Source organism: Ruditapes philippinarum, unplaced genomic scaffold (assembly GCF_026571515.1).
Source record: "Ruditapes philippinarum isolate M1 unplaced genomic scaffold, ASM2657151v2 ctg2325_1_1_1_1, whole genome shotgun sequence".
Lineage (NCBI taxonomy): Eukaryota > Metazoa > Mollusca > Bivalvia > Venerida > Veneridae > Ruditapes > Ruditapes philippinarum.
The window spans coordinates 90,786-118,648 of NW_026862367.1; the positions used below are offsets into that span (position 1 = coordinate 90,786).

The window sequence follows — 27,863 nt, forward strand, 5'->3', positions numbered from 1 at the left end:
TCAGTTTGTTGTTTTAGAAATGGTATTGCACGATCTGTGCGGTATCGATCGGTTGTATAACAACAATTTAGAGTTATTGAACATAAAGACCGAAATTGATGATATTAGAATACCAAATTTTGGGTTCCCTTTTCGCTTTGATCGAATACATAGGACAGGTGGTGGAGTCGCAATTTATCTTGAACATGGACTTTCTGGGGAGTCCGTCCAGACTTATCATTACCTGACATCGAGGCTATCTGGATCCCAAAACAAACCAAAAACTTTTAATCAGTGGCTTTTTACAACTCCCCGATGCCAACAACCACTATTGGTCGCTACTAGAAGAGAGCATTGACAGAGCATATAACACAAACATTGAAAACATTATCATCACTGGCGATTTTAATTGCAACTTACTCGACCCAAACAACCAGAAAATGCAAAACGTGATTAATTCCTATAACATGCATCAAACTATATCAGATACTACACACTTTACAGAAACATTTTGTTCCATCATTGATCTTTTCTAATCAAAAATATAACCCATATCCTTACAAGCTTTGTTGCTGACCCCTTTATTCCTGATCCAGTTAGATATCATTGTACTATAGAAGTCGTCCTAAAACACAAAAAAAACAAAAAAACAAATACATTCGTCTTTTCAAAGACATATCTGGCACTATGACAAAGGTGACTTTGATCGTTTGAGAACTATTTTAAGAAACGAAACTAACTGGGAACACATACTATCTTGTAATGACCTCGATCGTCTTTCCGAACAAGTTACAGGTACAATCTGTAATGCCGCAAGCGAAACAATACCAAACAATGGTGTATCTATCCGTCCGTGTGATGTTCCATGGTTCAAAAACTGTTTCGTTCTCGAGCACGTCTCCACAAAATTGCAAAATCAAGACATAAAGATTATCACATGTCAAAATTTAGAAAAGAACGTAATGAAGTAACGAAAGAGATAAAAAAAAGCAAAGGAAGACCGCCACAAAAAAAAGATAAACAAAATCAATAATAACACAATAGGTAAAAAACTGGTTTACAGCAGGTGATGTGTGGCAGCTGTAATAAGTTGCCCAGTACTTCACTTCAGTGTTGTTATATTTTTCTGGTCCTTTGGGATCATTGATGCCAGCACTATTAAGTGTTGAAAATTGAGTACCGCTCAAGCCGGTGCTAGGGGGCGTGTGGGATGTTTCATGTATTCATTCATTATCTCTCATGTACAAACTCAATCAAACCGAGTCTGCATTTCTCTTGTAATTTTGTTTTGATTAATGCTTCCGAGGGATCACTTTGTTTCCGAATTTTAATATATCATAAACAAACCTCAAACTCTCTAAAAAAGATAAATACAGAATCCCTAAAGAAAGCCCAACACGGCAAAATTGAAAATGTTGCAGGCTCGGTTTGATTGAGCCTGTTCATGGACGGTACTGGAAAGTGCAAGTTACCGTCCACGCCCCTAGCACCGGCTTAAGCAGAATTCAACATTTAAACGTGAAATAGTAAAATTTTGAATTTAGAAACATCCGCAGATGTGTTCATACGGCGGTTATCATGGAACCGATAACCTTATACCAACACACGATCCGCCCAAGCGAACACAGACCAAGACAAGGCAAATCTTTTGAACTATTTCTTCAGTCAACAAACTGCTTTACAAGACAGTAACAAAGAACCACAATCTCTCAATACTACACCATCTGCATTCCTTAATAATATCACTATATCACCACAAAATATGATAAACAAGATCAACAAGGAAAGGCCGCGTTCAATGAACGCTTGTTAGACTCAATCGTTGGGGCGTCCGTGGCCGAGTGGTTAAGGTCGTTGACTTCAAACCACTTGCCCCTAAACGCTGTGGGTTCGAATCCCGACAGGGATTTTGGATTCTTTCATGTGAGGAAGCTATCCAGCTAGCCTACGGAACGTCGGTGGCTATAATCAGGTGCCCGTTCGTGCCTGAAGAAATGCACGGAGGGGCACCTGAGGTCTTCCTCCACCAGTAAAGCTGGAACGTCGACAAATGACATATACTGTGTCGGTGTGACATAAAACCCAAATCAAACAAACTCAATCGTAAATGTCGATCCCACTTAAGCATCTGGACAATATTTTTCAGTCCCCGGCTTGGGTGTGTCACGGGGACTGCGTCATATGAACGTTGCATTTGCCTTGTTTATTTACTACCATGTATTATTTTGTGAATAAAATATTGTTTTCATACTAAAGACGTAAGCTTGAGTGCATAAATATTTTGCATTAAAACGACAAAGCAGTCTTTTATATCTTGAACACTGCTCAGACCAATATTATTGTAATTCTAACAGGACAAAATAAGAGAGGTTACTAACACTTTTTTTTACGCTGTCTATATTTGTATAAGGTTGTTCTATTCTGTATACGCCTGTCGCTTAGGTTTAAAAGATTATAATGCAAAAATAAAAAGATAATTATAAAATCTGTGTAACCTTAATTTATATAAAATCATTATATCATTTTTTTAGCAATTGAAAGTTATGCATCAGCACTACATAATTGTTGTGAAGACATGTTCTGTGGTATTTTTAGTTTCTTCTATATTTGGCCTTTTTCAACTTGGGTGGTTCCAGTATTCCTACTTGAATACTGTCTTTTCACCCCCGGGATATTTTGTCTGCTTTTTAAATTGTCTCTTGACGTCTTATCTGTGATATGTAGGCTTCATAGCCTCAGATCCCCTTTCAGAATTCCATTTTTAGCTCACAAGAGCCGAAGGCTCAGGGTGAGCTATTAGTATCACAGGGGGATACTCCGGCGTCCGTCGTCCGTCGTCATGCGTCAACAATCGTCTTCTTTTCTGAAACTGCTGGGCAGATTTACCTAAACTTTGGTCTGTAGCATCCTTGTGACAGTCACACTTAAATTTGCTCCTGTCATTTCAATTGGCTCCTTTTAGGGATCAACAGAGCTAAAAATAGGAAAAAAAACTTAAGACATCTTCATCTACAGAACTAAAAGATGGATGATCACCAAACTTTGTCTTTTGTATTCTTGGGATTCTTTAGGGATTCTGTATTTATCTATTTTTTGGGTAGTCTTTTATCAAGTTTGTTATATTAATTTGATTGGCACCTTTTTAGGGCCGCTATAGCTAAAAATAGAAATTCCTTTAAACCTCTGCTTCTACAGACCTCATTGATGGATGATCACCAAACTTTGTCTAAAGCAGTCTTAAGAAGTCTTTTATCAAGAGTGCTCAAATTAATTTGATTGGCCCCTTTTAGGGGCCGCTATAGCTAAAAGTAGAAATATATTTAAACGTCTGCTTCTTCAGAACTAATTGATGGATGATCACAAAATTTTGTTTGTAGCATTCTTTGGAAGTATTTTATCAAGTGTGCTTAAATTAATTTGATTGGCTCCTTTAGCTAACAATAGAAAAAAAACATTTAAACGTCTTCTTCTACAGAACTAATTGATTGATGATCACCAAACTTTGTCTGTTATATTTTTGGGTAGTCTTTTATCAAGTTTGCTCATATTAATTTAATTGGCCCCTTGAAGGGGCCGCTTTAGCTAAAAATAGAAATACCTATAAACGTCTGCTTCTACAGAACTTACTGATGGGTGATTATCAAATTTTGTTTGTAGCATATTTGGTAGTCTTTCATCAAATTTGCTCATATTTATTTGATTAGCCCCTTTTAGGGGTCTCTTGAGCTAAAAATAGAAAACCTTTAGACATCTTCTACAGAACTAATTGATGGATGATCACCAAATTTTGTTTGTAGCATTGTTTGGTAGTCTTTTATGAAATTTGCTCATATATATCTGATTAAAGCTAAAAATATTAGGAGCAACTATAGCTAAAATGCCCTGGGCCATGGCATTTCTTTAAATTATATTTTAATAATGAAAGGAAAATAACTCATGTTTCAATATATGCGTACAGGCATACATGTGAACTTGCCAATTTGAGCGGGAGACACCCTCTTTCTCCCGTCAAATTTTTAAATATTTTTCTTAGAATAAGGGGTGTTTTAAAAAAAAATCTCCTTCTTTTTCATTTCAAAATTTTGAAGTTAATTCTCCCTCTTAAACATTGAAAAACGTTCACATGTATGTACATGGTATGCATAAAAAAGATTGAATGTCCTAATGTCAAGACCTGTTTGCTTTACAGAGATCCTGAAGAAATGATTTGAGGTCATGTGCTTTGTATATTTCTGTTTGTGTCCTAGAATTTTGATCATTCTAAGGTTCATTTGTAGGTCAATCTAGAGAATGTTCCCCAAGGCCTAAAGAAATGTTTAATTTGTTTCTCGTACCTTACTAATTTGGAGAAATCACGTTTCAATAAATATTGGGACACACTTTTGAACCTGATGTTTCATTGCATGGGATATTGTCACTTTGTAACAGATAGGTGATTGTTTTTACTGAGACTCATTTACAGTATCTGTTGTATTATATGAGAACATAATAATAATTATATATAGAACAGCCTGACCGATAGACCTGTAATTGTCTTATTAGCCTGAGCAGCTGCATAACCTCTTTCCTTTATCTCAGTTTTTTTCTTCTTTTTTTCTTTCATTAGGTAATATTCAAATAATTTTTCAACACTCAAAATAATAAGTTAAATGTTAAAAAATTTGAATGTAGATATGGCGTAAATCATTCTTCATCTAATTTTACTTTATAATCTTTTGTAACATTTTACATTAAGGAACAAAACTTAAATTAAGTGAACTCATGTCAACTTAAGAAGTATTTCTTGATTGTCTTTATGTAATTTTGTCATTATTTATTCTTTGTGCTATTTTAGTATCAGTTTCAATTATTTCTATTTAGAATCACATTTTGCAAACTTGGTTATCACTTGAAAGTAATGTGTGCTTCATACAATGTATGTAAAATTGTTTTCATGTTCACTGAATACATTTCATCAAAACAACCTCTGCCTTTTAGTTACAATTACAATTTTCCCCATTTCTATTAGAGAGTAAGATAATTAACCTGAAATGTCACCTTTCTGGTCGAGTTGACTAGTATACCTATGTTATCTTAAATAAATATTGATCGGTGGTGTCATCCTGACAAACAGTATACATGTATATTTAAATACTGAGATTATGTAATAATCTTATTTTTAGATGATTAAAAAAAATAGAAAGATCGCAATTTTGAAAAACAGTCATAGACAAATTGTATCACAAATTAATGGATGGATGATCATCAAACTTGGTTCCTGTCATTTTAATATAAAGAAAAAATCAATCAGTGTCGGGAAACCTTATTCCTAGAGAGGCAAGTTGAAGTTGACCTGGACTTGTCTTTCTACAAGTTTATTTGAAAAAAACATATTTCTAGTATCACTGAAAAATTGTTGTTTCTGGTGATCGATTCAGGGCCACCATGGCCATCTTGTTTTTAGTTCCGCTCATTGTTTTCTCGTTTCGAACACACGCATTCTTTTACTTGTGGACCATACGCCGCTATTCATGAAAGTACAGTGTCACATTGAAGGTCCCATGATAACCGCACTTTCCAGTACCGTCCATGAACAGGCTCAATCAAACCGAGCCTGAACATATTCAATTTACCGTGTTGGGCTTTCTTTAGGGATTCTGTTTTCTCTATTCTATTTTTGATTGTATTGTACCTCGGTGCTCGGTAAAATATAATTAACAAGATCAACAAGGAAAGGCGGCGTTCAATGAACGCAACCCCCATACGACCCAGCAACAAGAACCAGTGGCAAGGAGCCCAAGCGGACCCCAAACAAAATCAGAACAGGGCAATCTTTATCAAGCTTTATCCCCATCCATGTCTGTTTAAAATGATTCCATTCTGGTATATTTATGAATGTGATTAATCAAATGGATGATGTCACTTCGCAGCCAACGAATTGCCTAAATTTGTATGAATTATATCAACTGATATGGATAAATCCTGTCGCGTTAATGTATGTCAGATGTTACTTAAGCATCATATGAAATAAAAACATAATGAGAACGAAAATATCATCCCCTAGATCATAGCAAACTGTTTGCAAAATGACAAAATGAAAGAAACGAACATAAATATTTCACATTGTTTAATTTGTTGTAAGCGACTTTGGATATGTCGACTGTTTCACAATACTTAAAGTTCTTAAAGTACAAACATTTATAGAATACAAATGTAACGTCAAAATATGATATTAAAATTAGAATTGTCTTCACTCACTATAGTCGGCTGTCCTAGCGCTAATGACCACGTTGTTCATTATACCCGAGAAACTCGTGCGCTACACAGCGCCACCTGTTGCAAAAAATTACAACGAAACAGGGGGAAATAATTATCTTCTAATTCACTGCGTTCAAACGCAGAAAATTATATTTACTAATGCTGTATTATTGTTGCCTTGAAAACTCTGTTTATCCATCTCATCGGAGGACTGAAATATGAACAGCCGCATAAACATGTACGCCCTAGCCTGTGTTTACTGTATTCAGTCCGTGCCTTATAAAATGCTCAAAATATGATAAACAAGTTCAACAAGGAAAGACCCTTAATAAACGCATCCCCTACACGACCTAGAAAAAGTGGCAGGGCGAAAGGCAAAGCATGGACAGGCAAATCATTCAAATGATACTTAAAAGAAATAATAGTTACCAACAAGGAAATTAAAGAAAACACATAATTGATCGATGAAAAGGCCGAGCAAGTAAAGGGGGATACGAGATTCGGTGAAGGGAGGGGCAAATATAAAGAAAATGATAAAACTAGGGGCAAAAGGGAAGCAGGGACACAAACAAAAGTGTCACCAAAACGACAGATAACATCTTAGGAACATAGAGGGGCGCCGCCTTGGAACGGTCAGCAGCTTAAGTACTGTTGGGGATAAGCATGCGAGGACTTTCGAATGGCCCTGTTTCACGTAGTCAAAATATATTCTTCCCTTTGTTTTCACTCGTTCTTGTCTTCCTTTTTAGCTTTGTAATGAATCAGCTATTTCAATCCCTCTGTTTCTAATGAAAATTTTGAAATACAGTAATCCCATAAGAAAAATGGAAAATTTATAATCGCTTGCATTGGTTTTTTTCTTAAGAGGATAGTTTTCAGTATCCCAAATCGCTTTAGATTACTTACTATATAAACTAGGTATCCTCAAGATATAGATACTACAATAATTGCTACATACTATTGCTCTTAATGTAACAAAGTATACCGAATTAAAAATTTATGTATTTGTATTCAATATATTATATTAATAATTTTCCTCTAGGTTTCCTTACCTAAATGATTGAAGACCAATGATTTCAAATATCCTGCAGCCCGGTTTACTTTCTACTATATAAAAACCTGCAATCCTCTCCGGTAGCGTTGCCCCCTAGAGAACACGGATAACAGGCAAAATATAGCAGGTATAACTTCAAAGCTCTAAGATAAGACGTTGACAATCTGACTTCCACCAACACAAACTAAACTCACCTTGAATTCCTCTGCCTTTATATGCTTTGCACGACAACGCCCTCTTACGGATATTTATGATTGGCTATTTAACTTACAATACAATTTTACAGAAACGAGCACCTGCTAGTAATGTTATATAGAATATATAGTCTACATTACAAATAATGTCAATTAAAACATTGTAGTGGAAACTATTTATACTTTACAGTACAATGACATCACAAGAAATAGTCACATTTTGTTACAACAGAATAATAGCAAAATTGAAAATGTTGCAGGCTCAGTTTTATTGAGCCTGTTTAAAGACGGTACTGTCACTTGCAAACTACCGTTCCACGCCCCCTAGCACCGGCTTAAGCAGAGTTCAACATTTAACATAAACTGGTACAATTTTGAATTTTGAAACATCAGCAGATGTGTTCAAATAATGCAATGTTAATTGATAAAATTGTCAATAATTAAGAGTTCTCATAATGACCTTGTTATTCGGCATCATAAATATTCATATTACCATTCAGTCATAACAATGAGGCCATTATAAAACCTCTTAATTATGAAGATTAAAGTATTATCCCAGATGTTGATAAAAAATGTTATGATAGATTTAAGAATAGGTTTTCATGTAAATATATAAATATTAAAATTTAAAATCTGGAAAAATGGAGATCCATCAGAAGAAAACAACAAAAAAGCATTGCAGACTAAATCAAACAGACAAGCCTGTTTCCGGTGTTACATATCTCAGACATCATTTCATACTATGTCTAATTAATCATGAGTGAAGAGTCAATTTTGTAAATAAGAAATTCAGTTCTTTGATAATCATCTGTTTGGTCAGTTCACGCAATCAGAAATATTTTATACATGACAAAGGATACAGTTACGAGGGGATAATCGTCAGACCAAAATTAATACATGTACTACATTTGAAAAAAAAATACTCCCAGCGAAATTAATTTCGGGAAAAAAATCTGTCAGTATTTGGTACACATGTATTTTGTAATAAAAATAAGAATACTGGATACAAAGTATTCAATTTTATGCCACTATTAATCTGATGAATAACTAAATTTCTAGGGGATGTATTTTATAATGAAATACTAGTAAGGGAAACAACTCATTCTGTACGATAAATCATGAGTTTCACTGAATTATCTCCCATTCTGTAAAAAATATTGGTGAGTCTAGTAACTTTGAATAATGAGATATATCGGTGGATAGAAGTTGTGGCATAAGTCCTGACATGTACATGACATTTGTAATAGTAAAGATGCTTTATCGCTTCACTACTTAACCAACGAAACTTTACAACATCTTTGATCTTGATAATTAGCTCATCTGTCTCACATGTTCTATTGGATAGAGAGTCGAAGGTTACATTAGAATAGTGCATGTCCTTAATGTTAACATATTGTCTTAAATGTTTATTTGCCATATCTTCTCCTTAATAGACCTTGCTATATATTCAAATCATCATTTCATAATACATTATAATGCAACTTGCTGATCAATCATATTAGCTACTTTTTAGCGTAGATTAATGGATTAAACAAAACAATAATCTAGGGTATATAAAGTATTTATTTGTATGCATTAGAGAAAAACAGCAAGTGATATATAATACCATTATATTCAATAATCATTGTAACATTTGGAAAACAAATGTTATAACAAAATGAATTCATTTCAATTGGTCATCTCAAGTAACAATATAAGAAATATGCGTGCATTAGTAACAAGAGTGTGTATATCCTCCATCAAACCCTGGTTAAATTGGATTATTGCCAATTTAACGAATTCATGCAAAAGTCATGAACTTCTTAGATATAAGAAATAAAAGGATACAAAAGAATATAAAATACAAGCGTATATTTTATGCAAACATACATGTCTGTCAATTCACAAAATTAGTAAATTGAACATATAACTATGAACACAAGAACATAATGTAAGTAACAAATGATATCAATAGATTTCAGGGGGCATTTTTTAAATTTCAGCCTTAACATTTAACAGAGTTGGCATACGCCTAGGCTTATTTTTATGGTTGCAATATTTCCGATTTTGTTGAAGTAAAAATCATAAATTAACTAAAAAATTCTTCATTAGCAAACAATTTCGACATTGAATGAAAAATGGACACATCACATATATAGGCTAAAGTCTTTATTGCTGAAATATTTGTAATTTTGTTACAATAGGAAATCGTCAATCAAAGGTAAACAATTCCTAAACAGCAAACAAGCTGTCACTGTATGCAAATCAGACCATTTAATGTAATTCACGTAATTAAACATTATATACATATAATCATGATATCAGAATTGAAGTTGCAACTGCAAAACATAAATCCATAGAATAAAATATACAAAAGACCATGAACAATTGTGAAATTATGAAAATGTAATTCAATCTACAAATCTTGAGGCATTACAACAGTGTAGTGTTGAAATGCCTTGTATGATGTCATGATGATAGTACGTTACATTAAAAAGCATAAATCAGCCAAAATGTATTACAGTTATTGTTAAAGCATGAAATAAACAAATATTATCTATGTACAATTAAGGTTTGTTCATAAGTTAACATCATGCCACTAAAACATATTACATCTAATGTAAAATGAGGTCATCACATCTAATTTTAAACAAACGTCTGAATTCTATATCAATAGGCTACAGCAACCAATCCCAAAACAAACAATTTAATTTCGAGTGATTATATAATAGAGGTTTGAATCCGGCCCGGGCTCCGGACTCTGGGTAAGGTATCCGGGATGTGCTTAACTTATTTCCAGTTGTATATCAAAATTAAAACATTTCTATATATTGTATAATATATATTTAAAATATGGATGCCTACTGTCAAAGGACATGTCCGTACCTACATTCGTCACCTCTTCTTTGCCTGACCAGTTACTTGGGAAACAACAAGAAATGGTTCATGTTACTTGGTAAGTACATAACCTAATTACTAGCAGAAGGTCCCTTTTTGTTTTGCGGTTTATTTATCAAAGGTCATGACCATCGTGGTCTTTACCACTTACACCTTGTCCGACCATTTACTTGAGAAAACTTAAGGCCGCAGTCCTAAGATTTTTTTGGGGATGATTTTCATTATTAAAATTTTACAGATTACCCCATTTCTTTTGAGCTAATTAAAGATCCTGTATTTTGTAACTGAGGCTGCTACCACACTTAAGTGAAATTGTATATATGTATATAATTATGCTTATGAAACAAATATCAATGAGAATTTGTAAAATATGTACTGCAAATATTTGTGCACATTATATGTTATCATTAAAATATATGCATTCATTTCTTATTGAAAATTTTTACTTAGACTTTGTAAAAAAAAATTTCTTATTACTTCCCTTTATTTACATGAAATGTTAAATTCCGTGATATCTTTATAAATAATGCTTTTTTGGGAGATACAATGTTAATAAATTTTAATTTGAGCATCATATATATGATATAAAACCATAAAAAATGTGTTACAGGATCTTTTAGTCAAAGGTGACTGTTACAGTATATGTAAAATCATTGTTTTGTAATCACTTGAAAACTATTAAAGCTTAGTTAAAAAAAACTTATAAGAGACATTACCCTTAGCGACGTTTATTGAATCTAAATAATCCTGTCAAAAATTGAAAATGATTCAAAGACAATGAAGTGCCCACCTTTCTTAATAAAAACCAAGATTGATAAACACAAACAAGCTATCGAACATAAAGCTGTCGGTGCTTGAAAAAAATATAAACATGTTTCAATGTTAAAACATCTTTATATAATATCAATAATATGACTGTTATCAATTTTTTACATATTGATTAGTTTTCAACAAATCTAAATAAAACATGACAAAAACAAGTATGTACAATGACATATTATATGTCTTAAATATACATATTTTCATGCACATTAAATATATGATAACATAGTTTCTAATTGCATAAATGTTAACACCTTCAAAAAATGGAAAAACACTTATCATTGTTTAACTATGTAATACAATTCAATCTTGTGTAATCAAACATGAAAGACAGTCCTCTTATTTACAACATCGCATGCATACCATTACATACATTTCAGTTACAATCTTTATCTACAGTCAACGCATAGGTTTACTACTACATTTACTGAACTGGCAGAAAACAAAGAATATCATTCGAGCGTCTGGCGAGCACGGTATATAGAATAGTCAATTTTTTTTATAAAAACAGTATTTTTTAAAACAAATGTCTCATTAGTGGCGGTAACCACGTGTGAAATATGATAGTTTTCATACCACAAGATGAAAATAAATCCTATATTTATAAAAACAAAACTTGAATTTTCTGTTTATTATAAACAATTTTTCGCTGCTGTAATTACAATTTAAAAAACTTTCCCTCATATTTTGTATTGTTTTCCTGATTGTTTGAAATTGTCAAACTTGCTATTCTTTCATTTCAATGCTAAAATGAGCTAGAGACTGTTTAAATGAAAAATTCAAAAATTCGTTATTAATGCTAAATAAATACTATTTGCTTAAAACACTTTCGTACAAATATATAAACTTACTTGATCTTAGAATCTGAGAAAAAAGAATGCATATGCAAATTATATACAAATGGCAAAACATTGTAATACAATATGTATGAATACAATATATATTGGTAAAACAATTGTATCGAAATCGCGTAAACACATCCCAAACATTGCATTGCATATACTTTTGCTAAAACAATGGCTTTTATTGATAAAAGATGGCTTTTTAATGCTGCTTATCTAAAAGTAATACAGAGAGCGGTGAGAGGGCATCATTCAACTATAAAATAAATGTGAAACACGAAAATTATTTGTTTTTTCCGGGCCTCTGCTTTTATTAAAATATGCAGGAATGTTATATATCACTTAGAATCTTAAAACCTTTGTCTTGCGAAATCAAAAAATGCAATTAAGGTTTATATACATTGGCCTAGGCAATAAAAGGGTTATTATCCGGAGTAGCAAAGGATAGTTATATAGGTTTATATATAGATTCGTGTTATTTCTGGACGACGGTAAATGAATGAAATTCTTTGAAATGATTAAAGCAAAACAGAAGGAAGTCTGCACGATTGTCGCTTTTCAAACGCGTTTTCCTTCTTTGTTGCAATGGATAATATCAATTTGATATCGTGGTCGTATTACAGGGTATGATGTTAGCGATAAGATATTAAATCCACTGTTATATTACTACTTTTCTGATGTTCTGGTGTCATTTCTCCCTTTCACGTACAAATGTAAAAATGTTAAGGTCTTTTTTTCAATTCACAACAATTTTTCAGAAAAATCTAAAGTAGGTCGAGGAAATACTTAAAATAATTTATATGGCCGTTCGGGATTCTCATGTTTTAATAGTTGAAAAAGAAGTTGCAAGAATGATTTTGTAAAACGTTACAACTTCTTATATTACCGATCAGTGGTGTCAATTCTAGTTATGGAACCACCAGGAAAGAATTGTGAAATTGTTTGGTTATTTACAATTACATATTTAATGCTTAGTCTTCAAAAGTCTATTTGCTATTCCATTATTGTTTTTCATATAAAATTTTATTCAGCACAATCAAAATAGCCAATTTATTTTAAAAACGAAACACAAATGTCCGCCATTTTGTTTTGATGTGACGTCACAATTGTGGCGTTTGGCTCGGTTCAAATATTGTCAGAAAGCTTTTTTTCAACAAGTCTCCTTGGTTGTGAGCAGGTCCAATGAAGGAATCAAATAAAGCAGCAAGTGTAAAAACGGTCTGCTTTCTAGTAAAGAGTTAAGTCTTAGAAACGGTCCGCTCTCAAGAAAAGAAGCAAGTCTTAGGACGCTCCGCTTCCAAGAAAAGAAGCAAGTCTTAGAACAGTCCGATTCCCAGAAAAGAAGCAAGTCTAAGATTGGAAGCAAGTCAAATACTACAGCAAGTCTTATATTGCAGCAAGTCTAAGGAGCGCAGCAAGTCTAAGAAGTGTATCTAGTCCAAAAGTGCAGCAAATCCAATAGTTCAGCAAGTCCAATAGTGCAGTAAGTCAAATAGTCCAGCAAGTTCAAGGAGCGCAGAAAGTCTAAGATGCGTAGCTAGTGCAACAGTGCAGCAAGTCCAATAGTACAGCAAGTTCAAAAGTGCAGCAAGTCAAAAGAATGCAGCAAATCCAAGGACCGCATCAAGTCTAAAAGCGTAGCTAATCAAACAGTGCAGCAAGTCCAATTATGCAGCAAATACAAGGAGTGCAGCAAGTCTAAGAAGCGAAGCTAGTCCAATACTGCAGCAAGTCCAATAGTGCAGCAAGTCCAAGGAGTGCAGCAAGTCTTAGAAGCGAAGCTAGTCCAATATTGCAGCACATCCAAAAGTGCAGCAAGTCCAATACTGCAGCAAGTCTTAGCAGTGCAGCAAGTCAAAAGAGGGCAGAAATTATTCTTAACTTGTAATCACAAATTCCGCTCGGAATATTGATAAAAATCTCATAAGTGAAACCATACTTGACATGCTTAATTTGTATTTTTAGGTTTTAGTTTACGCATTGAATTTTCATTTGAACGATTTGTTTCGTTTCAGTGATTCTCAGTAGTAAGTTGCCTGCTGTTGAGGGTACATTTTGAACAGATGTAAGGCTTAGAAACGCTGTAAGATATATATATAGACCATTGCAACACTTCAAAATTATTACCTGTCACATTTACAAACCCTGTAATTTGAATTTACTTCAGTTTATATATCCTGCCCGTTATGTGTTTACTTTTGCCCATGAAGAGGTCCTGAATCCCTAGGTTTCCATTTGAAAATAATTTTAATCGTACAAATCGACTAAAATCAACGATGAATAAATCAAAAGATAGATATTATGAATAAGAACGGAAATCAAAACTGATTTATCAACTGTAAGAGTTCCCTCATTTTGTATGGTATTGTTTATATTAAGCAGGTTTAATATAAATAGGCGATACTATCCAGAATGTCAACGCAAACACAATTGAAAGGAGACAAAATAACTGCAAACCCTATGTATGCTAATTTATGAGATGTGTAACATCTGTCACCAATCCTCATCCGCCATAATTTATAGATCTATTCTGGTGTTGCGTCTTTCAAATAGAAAAGGTTCCGGAAATATTCCGAGTATTTAGCTCTATGCCAAGTTCTTTATTATATTTCTTTATTCTTTGATCTTCCTGCAACATTTCTAGAATTGATACTTTGCCTAAAGCATTTGCTAACATAAATGGTGTTCTATGGTTATTATCATGCTGATTTGGATCAATGTTACATTTCAACAGCGTGGACAGCATCTGTGAACTGCCAGTTGTAACGAAATGATGAAAAAGAGTTGTTCCTTTCTTAACAAAAGGGTCTCCATGTTGTATAATAGCATTAGCTATTTCATCTAATTGTCCTTTGCAGGCAAGTTCTAAAGCAGTTTGTTTTCCATTATCATTTTTTAGATGTATATTATCATAAAAACTGCATAATCTTAAAGCGATGTCATGAAAAACATTCCTTTCTGGACCTGAAGATGTAATGACCTTTCTTATTGCCATATACAATGCTGTGTTTTTCGCGTTGTCCGGCAGACAATGTACATTTTCCTTCACTGATAACTTTAAAAGCTTTAACAAAATTGATGATTTACCAGAATATATGGCATACAGAAAGGGAGTTCTTCCTTTGCTATCAACATTTTTCGGGCGATATCCTGCTTCAGTAAGCACATCTAGCAAATCAGTTTTTTGTTTCAAAATAACAAAATGATAAAATGGCAATTCATTACCCCTGACATCGAATGTCAAATCAGTCTCAAGTGTATTTTTTTGTAAAAAATACTTTAAGAGACCTGCATGCCCTCCTGTAATAGCATTTTCAATCATGCGTTTGCTATCGACATCATCAAGTTTTATCAGATCACATTCGTCATCCAATATTGTTGATACAACGTTTACATATCCTGCTTTGCATGCTTTATACAATATGTCGCTTCTAGATGAAATGTCGGTATCTTTTAAAAGTCGCTCTAAAACGTCTTTGTTACCTCTTTGTACTGAGAGTAACGTATGATTTAGATTGACTTTAGCACCCTGTGCAATAAGGAAGTTGACCAACTTACATGACCCGAGTTTCACTGCTATCAGTAAAGATGTACAAAGCTCTTTCTCTGTTTCAAGTTCAAGGGACAACATCGTATATATACAAACTTCTAACAACGGACATGTGTCTTCTTTCATCCACACCAAATATGCTAGAACTCCCATATCAGTGGACACATCATTTAGAAATTTGAATTCGGCAAATTCTGAACGGAGACTTCTTGTTTTAGCTTTGAGAAATGTTTTCAAACATCCTTGCCTGTTTAAAGCATTAAGGAATTCTAAACAGAAATCCTTGTCTTCAAAAACACAAAGTCTTAAAAGTGAAGGATCTTTTAATGTCTCAGAATCGGGTGACATTATAAAGGATCCTAATCTACAGCTTACCTGTGAATATCTTGCATGGCTAACGTGTATTATCAGCTGACCAATATTACAGGATGAGACAGAATCATAAGATTCTTTACCTGCACGAATAAAATTATCTATGAAAGAGGAATCACTATGTTCAATCACAGCTGTTGGATTTATTTCATACGTAACTAGTCCAACAGCATCTTGAACAACGCGATGGCTAAAAGTAAAAGATTCATTTTTACCATCAAAGTTAATGAATCCGCCGCGGTGTTGTCGTAAAACGTGCCGTATTTTTCTGATATGTTTATCAGGTTGGAATTGTAATTGTCTTATTGGCGCAATTATATTTCCTGCTGTGTCATCAATAGGACGTTCGAGTTCCAGAGATATAAGGAATTTGGATTCTTGCGCCCATAATACAAAAAATGCTATCAGTATTTCATCGTCTGCGAGAAGCTCTGACATGTATGTTTTAACACATGCCATTGGATCTTTGTAAAACTCAATGCCTTTCTCATACAATGACACACTGCTAGAGAATAACCTAGTGCATTCGGGAAATCCAATAGTCAGACCGCCTAGTTCAGGTCCGCATAATTCAAGTTTTACAATCTGGCTAATAGTTTCAGAGTGTTCTTTCTTTAAACAAGCTTCGCGAATGACAAAATTTTCTTCTGAAGCTTTACAAAAATGTTTTTCTAAAATACCTTGTTTCTCAGGTCCTTTCAGCTCTTTGGAAGAAAGGGTGAATATATTTTCTTCTGAGAAAATGCTTTGGACAAACATTTTCTCCAATGCTTCTGAAAGAATATATTTTCGAGATGTAATAATCAGATACAAGCGTTTGTTTTTTACTGCAATTGCAATAGCTGGGATGTGTTTTTGCCATTTTCTATACTCTTCTTTACTAAATGATCCAGCCCCAAACATATCATCAATTAAAATAGCATTTACCCCGTCTATGTTAACAGTTTCCCATTCTGCATATGAATGCAGTTGTATATACCTTTGATTGTTTGCCACTCCAAGAAGAAGTTTCTTTGCAATTGTTGTTTTACCTTCTCCTGGTGCACCATTTAGAACGATTACTTTGTTTCGCAGAAGCTTTTCTTTAGCAGCATGAAACTGTTCTGTTTCTACAAAGTATTTGTCAGCTAATACCTCCTTTACTGTTTCTTTTGAAAGCTCTGAAATTCGAAGATGCAAATCATAGGCTGATGTATTAGACAACAGAAACAATGAAATATATTGATTTTTCAAAGAACGGCGGGATCATTGTCAATGCATCCTGTTAAATATGATGTGTTACTTCAGATGTTTAATATAATCCACTAAATAACAAAAACATGTTTATTAAAACTTCACAGGTAATTTCATTTAGCACATTTTTAATTAAGTATCATATATGAGCTGATGATTTAATCAATCTTTATCAATCTATCTACATTTTGAAAACAGTCGGTGGCATTCAGCTCTTATCTATGGAGATCCAGTGCCTTTCGTTCATAATCATTGATGACATAATTGAAAAACAAACATGTATACATACTTTAATAAAAATAAAAATTACATATTTCTACCTTTATTATAATTTCTAGAATATGGATACTTACCAAAGGATCTTTCTGAAAAAGAAAAGAAAAGATTTGAATAAAGCATGTTCACATTTTCATATAACTTGCTAAAACACATTATGAAAATTTAGAAATGCGGAAACATTTAATTTTAACGTTTTGATGCACGCAAATCTTAAAACAGTGCAGGCTTGATTTGATGGACTCTTTATGATCGGCAGTGGTTAATTCTAGCACCCGTCCAAGCCTCTAGGTGCCACTTTAAAAGACAAATTGCTAGACATTAATGAGTCACTTGTTAAATAGTTGACATTTCTGAACAAAAACTTTGATCGATATGAACAAATCGTCATTATAGAGCGATTAAACAGTTACAAGACATTCTTACAAAAATCTATCTAACGACAGATTAAAATAGCAGTTACATTTTTCTAAAATTGAAGAACAATATTAAATACTGGTTTCTGACTGAACGTTTCCCAACACAACCGGTGAGTTGATTTTTTCATGAACATCAGTGGCAAAGTAAATCAACCGTCTTTAGAGCAGATCACAGAATAATTTAGTGTACAACACAACTTAAAATAGATATAGATTAAATATGTATCATAAAATTGATATATTAACTATAAATTTTCATTTGTTGAATCGGGAATATAATTATTTAACAAAAAGGTGTAAGCAATCAAACTTTATTGCCAAAATTTCCTTTGACGCTATTTAGGAAATTGTCACATTTGAGGTTCAATAGTGTGCCGTAGGAACACATCCCAGTTTAGTTTAAGGTATTAGGACCCTAATGGGCACTATCAGGAACTAAAGAAATGACATCATAGGTCAGATGTATACCTTAAAGTACGCCTGTATGCAAAATTCAAACAAAGTTTACCGTACGGCCACTTTTCTGAACTCAAGCTAGGATGTTATGAGGGCCCTTTTTTAGAAATGAGGAACCTTTAAATAATCTGCAATAACATTCTAATGAAAAATGTTTTCCCATGAATTTTTGTTAAGAAACAAATAGTACCATTCAGCTAACAATCCACATAAGCAAAATTATGGTTTCTACCTAACATTTATGAATTCTGTATAAAAATGTTACCCTACCCCACCCATTTTTACCACATGTCTGACCATTTTTCTACTAAGGGAGCCTAATTAAAAAAATTCTTAAAATTTACCCAAATGATTGCCTGTTTTCAAAATTTCCCTAAATTTTTAAAAAAGTATATTGGTTGATCTTGTAATATATGAAATACTTTTACCGTCTAGTTTTGATTATATAACACTTTGAAAATATCAGGTACCATATTTATTACTAGATTTAGCATAATTTAGCCAATAAATACCTATATGAATTAAAAATTCAAAATTAAACACTTTTTTCTTTCCATATGGGACATGAGAGATACATAAATAGTGTTAAAAGAAAAAAAGAAAGAAAAAACAAGTTGACCCTTCTGGGGATTGAACCCATGGGCCTCATTTTCAATGTAGTTAACAGTTATTCTAGCCTATTTGAATACTCTTCAACGCGGAGGTAATGCATTAGGGTGCTAATACCTTAAATGATCAATCAACTTTTCAATGAATGTTCGGGAACGTAGAAGATATATAACATTTTCCACTGCTGTCCATAAACAAACTCAATCAAACCGTGTCTGCGTTAATTTTAATTTTGCTTTTCTGACGCCCTGTAATTTATCAATTTGTAATACAATGAATATTTGATTAATTCCTATCAGTGATTAACATCTTAATGTCTAAAATAGAAGTTCGCAAAACAGAAGAAGTCACATTTGACAACCAGGCACAATAGAAATAGTATGACTTACATATTTTATAGTTCTACTCTGCACCGGATTCAAAAATGCTATCCTTGTATTATATTGTCTCTTCAGAGAGATTGAATGTGTATAAATTTATTTTAATCTTATTGTAAGACTATTTTTTAAATCATTTGTCTAAAACAATATGCGTTTTGTCTATATAACCCATTACTTCATAAAGACGTCTTTTCACGCGTTTCCATCCTTTTCCCCCTTTTGAGGCCTCAAATCGTGGAAAAAATCCCCATTAAGATCCCAAACACTTGTTTTCGTCAAAGAAATGGTGTTCAAAAGTGATCACCATTTCGACGCCATCCCCTATTAAATAGATATATCAGGGGGTGCCCCATTCTTCTTTAAAGGAACTCCACGGACCTTTATAGGCCTAAAAACATGAAATTTTAATTTTTCAATTAGATGTACATTAGCACTTAAAACATAAATATCAATACAATATAACCAAAAATATAGAAAAATACATGGAAAAAGCATATGTTTGTGCTATTCTCAGTCCGATTTGAGTAAAAAGCGTTTAAACGCTTTTCAGTTTTGGGTCATTTTTTACTATTGTTATAATTATTCTGGAAAAACGGAGCAAGATAATGATCTGAAATTTCGCACATAAGTTACTAGTATAAATCAACATTAAATGGAGTTATAATCTCAAAAAGGTATTTCCAGCCCCGTCATGTCAAAAGACCTCAGTGGAGTCCCTTTAAAGGTTTGAAAGAGGTGAGTAGAACATTTTTTATTTGTGAGAGGCTAAAATGATCTCAGATTGACCTTAAGGTAACGTGAAATAACGCTAAAAGCCTTTGACTCAACCTCAATCCATTGAGAAGTTTCAGCTCCTAGAAATCAGTTTTGTTGGAAAAATCAAAAGAGTAATTTTTGGCAATTTTGAGATGTCCCCTCGTGCCATGGTAATCGGGAATTCAAAATTAAGTATTATGCCGTTACAAAGGCTATGGTCAAGTAAATATTTGTGCTATGTTCGAACAGTAATGTAGTCTTTTTCTATATTTTCATAGGAATTAGAACTTGTAGCAGGAGGCTTTGCCATGAAAACAGCCATTGTTTACAAAAAGCTCATGAAGTAAAAGGTTAATCAATAAAAGTAATTTTGAAATTACCCAATGTGCTTTGTTTAAGGTACTGCAACATTTTTGACTCAACTTGTTCATCTGTTCGTTTCCAGTTTTCTATAATACGTTGATATTCTTTCTCTTGTTCTGGTTTGTCTATATGTTTACTCTTCAGGTCATCAATTTCTGCCTTTAGGTGGTTTCCAAAAGGAACTTTGCACCCTCTATCTAACCTTAGAAGCGCCTGAAATGTAAACAAAGAAGTTTTCACGTCGAAAAAAACTACATTAATCCGTTTAGATTTTAAAAAGAATAAATAAGATGTATTCAAAAAAAACAAATCAATTAGATATCTTAAAAGAACAGATACTACTCGATAATGTTGAGATTATTATCATACTCTCGATGTTTTCCTTTCCCCTATCTATATATTACCGGGTATAACAAGAATATAAGTTTGTTTGATTTTCTTTATATTCGACACGTGTTCGTAACCCCCATGTTCCATTTCCCGGAATTCATACCGAATCGAAACTGAATAACCAAAACGAAATTGGAATGTTTTGTTTTTTTAATAATCGTTGAACCCTTATTTGAATACACAACGAACAAACGACAATGCCAAATAGCCATTGTAATTTCTCCGAGCTATTCTTGATTTTGATCCAAAACTGCAATTATAATAACAACTGTAATCCCTTTTGAATAAATCGAACGTTTAGCAGACCCTTTATAAATAGCCTGTTTCAAAATACCAAACATCTCGAATATTCTCGATACCTTTTGAAACAATTCTGTGGACATTGCCGATTTTACATCTAAGCTTTGTCTTCGTTCGTTAGCTTAACACTCAGTTTGTCGAATATTCCTACGTTGATTTTTTCCCTATCCACGTTTGCGCTTTGTTAGCTTTTACGGCCAGAACAGTATGCTAAATCATCTTTGTCGGAATGTTATCCGTGGAAATTCAGCACAAGCATGAATTGTCTAACGCTTCTGTCACACCTTATAAATATTACATTTCTACCAAATTCGTAGATAATAGCTTTCACCCAAAATGTTCTGAACATGTTCGGTAGGTGTGCATTTAACCTGCATCTTTTTCAGGACTATTCGTCTTGTCCGTACCGAATAATTACCGTTACCATTACAATGAAGAATACTGCGGTGGAAGAGCTTGTTAACAAACAACCAACAAATCACACCATTGGTTATCCGAAAACGAAAACATTGGCACGATGACCGGACATTAATATAGATTTTGTGCAGTGTCTTTACCGACTGCTGAGCCAAATCATCGGGAACCTAACGTTCAAATTTGGTTTTCATATATTGCTTGGACGGTAGGGGGGCGTGGACGGTAACTTGCACTTTCCTGTACAGTTCATGAGCCTGCAACATTTCCAATTTTGTTGTGTTGGACTTTCTTTAGGGATTCTGCTTTTCTCTATTTTATTGTCACATCCGTGTTATTTGTGCCGTGTGGCGGCTGTAAAAAATCTCCCCTTACATTTAATCAATGATGTTATATTTTCGATCCTTGAAGACCGTTCAGCACGACATTATTGTTGTGTAAACATGTAATGTGGTACTTTTAGTTTCTTGTATTTGGCCATATTCACCTTGGGTGGTTTCAGTATTCCTACTTGAATACTGTATAATCACCCTTAGGATATGTTGCCTGCTTTTTAAATTTGTCTTTTGACGTCTTATCTGTGATATGCAGGCTTCATTACCTCAGATGTCCTTTCAAAATTCCATTTAATTTAGTTCCGCCCATTGCTTTTTCTCGTTTCGGGCAAAAGCATTCTTTGACTTGGGGACCATACGCCGCTTTCCATGGAATGGCACTTTTGTCTCACATTGAAGGTTCAATGATAACCGCCGTATGAACACATCTGCGGATTTTTCTAAATTCAAAATCACACCATTTTCGTGTTCAATATTGAATTCTGCTTGAGCCGGTGCTGGGAGCGTGGACGGTAACTTGTAGTTTCCAGTACCGTCCATAAGCAGGCTCAATCAAACGGAGCCTGCAATATTTCTAATTTTCTTGTGTTGGGCTTTCTTTCGGGATTCTGTTTTCTCTTTTTTCTTACTCTTCGCTGTTGTTTGGCTATTCACATCTACTGTAATAATGTTCTGAAAATCAATGGCTTTGTCACTTCACCTCACTTGTAAACACAGACAGTAGATGATTGTAATCCTCCGACACCAAAATGATATGCTTGTAAAGGCATCAGTTGCCTATGAGGCAATTGACGAAGGAGAATATATATATATGAAGTGATGCCTTTTCCAGTTTACATTGCAATTGTTTATTAACAAAACTGTAATAAATAATTTAAGAGAAATATCAACCGGTTTCACCCGTTAAAGGGATCTTCAAGATAATGACGTTAATAACGTCGCTTGGTAACGACGTCAAAATATCAACTCAACGATACACAGTATTATGAATATTTGGACACAGATCCTAATCATAAAGACAAGTTAAATTACAGAAAACTTATTGATCGATTTCAGACCTGTTTCACACACAAAGAATATGATTATCTAACAAATTTTAAAGTGAAACAAAGAAACTTTTATGGTTTACCTCAAGTTCATAAAAGTAAACAGATACATGAGAAGTGTTTGATACAACAATCATCAACAATGATTGATATTTCAAATGTCACCGATTTGAAAGTAAGGCCTATCGTGGCAGGTCCTAGCTGCCAAACTCATAGATTAAGCAACCTTTTAGACATTCTTCTACGACCATTAACCAGATTCGTAAGAAGCAACATAAAAGACAGCACAGATTTTTTAAACTCATTGCCAGGCACTGTGGAAAAGGATATCATCTTAACAAGTTTTGATGTTTAATCTTTATACTCAAACATTTCGCATGAACTAGGCCTTAAATCAATAGAATTTTGGGTTGAAAATCATTTGGACGTGATACATACTAGATTTACAAAGAATTTCATCATTTCAGCCACAGAATTCATCTTAAAGAATAATACATTCTTTTTTAATGATAAGTTTTTCAGACATATAAAAGGCACTGCCATGGGCACAAAATTTGCTCCAGTGTATGCAACACTTGTATTAGGCTATGTGGAGGAGGAACTGCTTTATCCAAAATTGCAGAAATTTATAATACCGAATTTAAAATTTATATCATGAATTACTGGAAACGCTTTCGAGACGATGTGTTTATTTTATGGCCTAAATCTAAGCACGAATTGAATTGCTTTAACATTCTACTGAATAACCTTCATAAAGATTTGAAATTCACAATGGAAAACTGTGTAGAGAAATTGCCGTTTCTGGATGTTTTAGTTAAATTAAATGGTGACCAAATAGAAACAGATATCTACTATAAACCTACTGACAGTAAACAATATCTTTTATTCAACTCTTGTCATCCAAAACACACAAAACAAAACATCCCATTCTCACTAGCTAGACGACTTTGTACAATTATATCAAATAGAGACATATTACATCTCAGATTAAATGAATTAAACTAATTCCTAGCTTCTTTAAAATATCCTCAGAAACTTATAGAAAACGGCATCCAGAGAGCTTTGGCAATAGAACAATCCGAACTACGGAAGACAAAACTAAAGACGGACGGGAAAGTCATACCATACGTGTCAACACATAATCCAAGGATTACCGAATTTTTCACAGTAATATAAGAAAATCTACCAATTTTACAAAATGATGAAATAATGAAAGGAATTATTGACAGAAGCCACATAATTAAAAGTAAAAGACAACCGGCTAATCTGAAAAAACTTTTGACCAGGGCACGATTTTCTTCAACACTGATAAATAAAATAAAAAGATGCAGCAGTTTAAAATGCGGCCTGTGCAAACACATGATAGAAGGAAATACATACCATTTCAAGAATGGCCGCGAATTTAAAGTAAAATTCTCAGGATCATTCGAAATTAGACATGTAATTTATGCATTGAAATGCAATGGTTGTTCCAAAGATTATATTGGAGAATCTTCAAATTTAAGAAATCGAGTAACATAACGCAACCAACATATACGAAATTCAGACAGTGCATTATTACCAGTCAGTCGACACATTGCCATTTGCGCAAAATACATCACTCCAAAGTTTAATATAGTGCCAATCTATAAAATGCGAGAACCAGACACATGCAAAAGAAGAATGAAAGAAACTGTATTAATAAATGTTTTTAAACCAGAATTAAATTCAAAATAACTTTGATATATATATATAACAATAATATTAAAGCTTATTATTATGTCCCTTTAAAACGTTATAAGAGTAACGTCCCTTAACACTGTTTTGACGTCGTTACCAAGCGACGTTATTAACGTCATTATCTTGAAGATCCCTTTAACGGGTGAAACCGGTTGACATTTCTCTTCAATTATTTATTACAGTTTTGTTAATAAACAATTGCAATACCTTTTAATTGCAAAAGCATTTTGAAGTAAGTAGAAGTATCGCCACTTTTCGCTAGAATCCATGAGGTCACGCAAAAAATCTATGTTCTTCTCTTAGTGATAAGGAGTCATATTGCGATCGCAAATCTTTTGCAATTATTTGCGAATTTTTCCAAAACCGTCCGAGTTTTTTTCTGTGAACATTGCGTCGGATAGAAATGTGTAGGTTTCAAGGCAAAGTCAGAGTTATACTGTTAAATATCTCCAAGAATTATGATGCAGTACAGTTCCTCTTTTATGATATTTTAGAAAACAGAAATAAAACATAGTGCCATGCAGTTGTTATCTATGTCTTTTAAATGTTCATTGTGTTTTTCTCTATTTTTTAGATTGCAGCGGACTCACAACTAAAAAGGATTTACGAAAGCACAACTTGAATATGAATTCGCCTTAAAGTTTATTTTTGTTATAAGGAACAGAATTTAACAGGCTTGTTATGGCTTTGGGCTTTACATCAATCTATATATGTAGACTTCAGATTTGGGTTCGGCCTTTTTATGTAAGATCTAATTTTAGCCATAGCCTTATCAAATCATTCCAATATATATAGTGTAAAGGGACTGAATAATCGGAGATAATAACATAAAATAGGGAAAACAGAATATGTAAAGACGTCCAAAAACACAATTGAATGAGGCTCGGTTTGAGCCTGTTTGTTGATGGTACGAGTTACCGTCTACACCGGTTTAAGCAGAATTAAAACTTAATTAAACTTAATTAAAACACGAAAATGATGAAATTTTGAATTTTAAAACATCCGCAGATGTGTTCATAGAGCGGTTATAACTGAAACGTCAATTTGACACTTCCGTGCCAGTGCATGAAAAGCGATGTGTGGTACGCAAGTAAAAGAACGCGTGCCCTAAACTAGAATTCAATAGGCGTAAAGGGATCAGAGGTAATGAAGCCTGGAAATCACAGATTAGACGTCAAAAGACAATATTAAAAAGCAGGCAACATATTATTAGGGTAGTTATACAGCATTCAAGTTGGAATACTGGAACCACCAAATTTGAAAAGGTCAAAAAGATGAAACTAAAACACCAAAAACATGTATACACAACAATTATGTTGTCCTGAACGATTTTCAGGAACCGAAAATATAATATCTTTGATCATATGTACGGGACAACTTTTAAAGGCCTCCACACTGCACAAATTACACTGAAATTGCAATAAAAAAGAAAAAAACAGAATCCCTAAAGAACGTCCAAAACAACAGAATTGTAAATGTTGCAGGCTCGGTTTGATTGAGTCTGTTCATGGACGGTAAAGGTAAGTGCAAGTTACCGTCCACGACCCCAGCACCGTCTTAAACAGAATTCAACATTTAAACAGAAAATGCTGAAATTTTGAAACGTTCGCAGATGTGTTTATTATGCGGTTATCATGGAATCTTCAATTTGTCACTTCCGTGCCATTCCATGAACAGTGGCGTATAGTCCCCAAGTAAAAGAAAGCTTTTGAACTAATCGACAAAACAACGGGCCGAACAAACAATGATTTTTTGAAAAGGGATCAGAGGTTATAAAGCCTTCGTATTACAGATAAGACGTCAAAAGACATATTTAAAAAGCAGGCACTATATCTTTAGGGTGATTTTACAGTATTCAAGTTGGAATACTGGAACTACCCATGTTTAAAAGGTCAAATAGAAGAAACTAAAAACACCAAAAACATGTACACACAACACTTATGTTGTGCTGAACGATCTCCAATGATCGAACATGTAACATCTGATAATATGTACAGAGATTCGGAGTTCGAGAGACGATGTGATTCTCTCCTTTCTCAGAAATTCGTTCAGCAATTGTCTAATGTTTGTTTTTGCACTCCATATATCTCCGTATTCCAGAAATGTGCTCTCTGACCATTGCAGATAAGTCATTGTCATCAACCCAAAAATCGTACTGCATGCCTGTATAACTCTCGAGTATTTCTTCATACATTTTAATTAGCATACATTATACTTTCTTGATGCTAATATGATTTTTCTCAGCTCAACGATGAACTATTTAAAGATGTCAAATAGATGCTTATATATTTGAGAATGGTTTGAAAAGTAAACTTTTTATGTTAATACATTAATCATCAAATCATTTTATACACTTTCTTTTAAAGCTGCACGCCTCCAGAGGAGCCAAAATATTTCAAGAACATCAATATTGTGAAAAATGTACTAAAAGTTTTATAAAGTTAAAAGTATTCAAGATCCAAGTTATAGTTAAAATGTTATATACAGTTTACAGTATTTTATTACCATATTTTTACTGCAATACTAACGCAGGAAGTGCTGTTTTTGCATATGTTGACAACTTCTTGGTAGTTTTCTTTGATTGTAATTGCCAATTGCAATATGTTAATTACTGGATTTGTTCAACTCACAATATATTTCCAAAATTGTCATGAAAATTAACATGAATCTGGAGGCGTGATGTTTTAAATTTTATAAATAAGACTTCACTTCTTTAATTTTGGGCCAGTGTTAATAAAATGGATATCTATTATAAAAGTACTGAAAATGCTGTTCAAATCCATTCATTTTTTTAAATTGGGCGCGATTGTCGTCATTGAGACCCTATCAGTCCATATATGTTTATCGTCTGTGCCGAATTATTAGCCATTAGAATAAGAACAACAAAATATTAAAGGTATACATATCGATGGCAGAGTATAAGATTTCACAGTATGCTGTTAAATGGATCGAAACAGTATTTGAATTGTTCACTTGATATTTTGCTTGAGATTTCTATAATCTCAGGATTCAGACTTACCTTTGAAAACACATGTAATATGAATTTGTTTTTAAAAATGTAACATTAGATCAATAGAAATCAGGTGACAATTAATTAATTAAATCATTACGATTACTTGGTATTATTTTTCGTGTTATAATATCATTGAATTATACTGAAAGAATTGAGAATATCACATACTGTAGAACCAGTGTTTGAAATAACACTCGCTGACATAATAACAGTTGTAAAGTCACTGC

General features: G+C 33.4%; 1 protein-coding gene across 1 annotated transcript; it reads right to left on the bottom strand.

Moving 5' to 3' along the window:
• Positions 1 to 9,741: 9,741 nt before the first annotated feature.
• LOC132718829 (uncharacterized) lies at positions 9,742 to 26,756 on the bottom strand. The gene is made up of 4 exons (XM_060702567.1): positions 26,619 to 26,756; positions 20,437 to 20,632; positions 17,514 to 17,525; positions 9,742 to 17,087 (listed from the first exon to the last, which is right to left on the bottom strand). The coding sequence occupies exons 1-4, from the start codon at positions 26,754 to 26,756 to the stop codon at positions 14,551 to 14,553; spliced, it is 2,883 nt and encodes a 960-aa protein (XP_060558550.1). The 3' UTR covers positions 9,742 to 14,550.
• Positions 26,757 to 27,863: the final 1,107 nt, after the last annotated feature.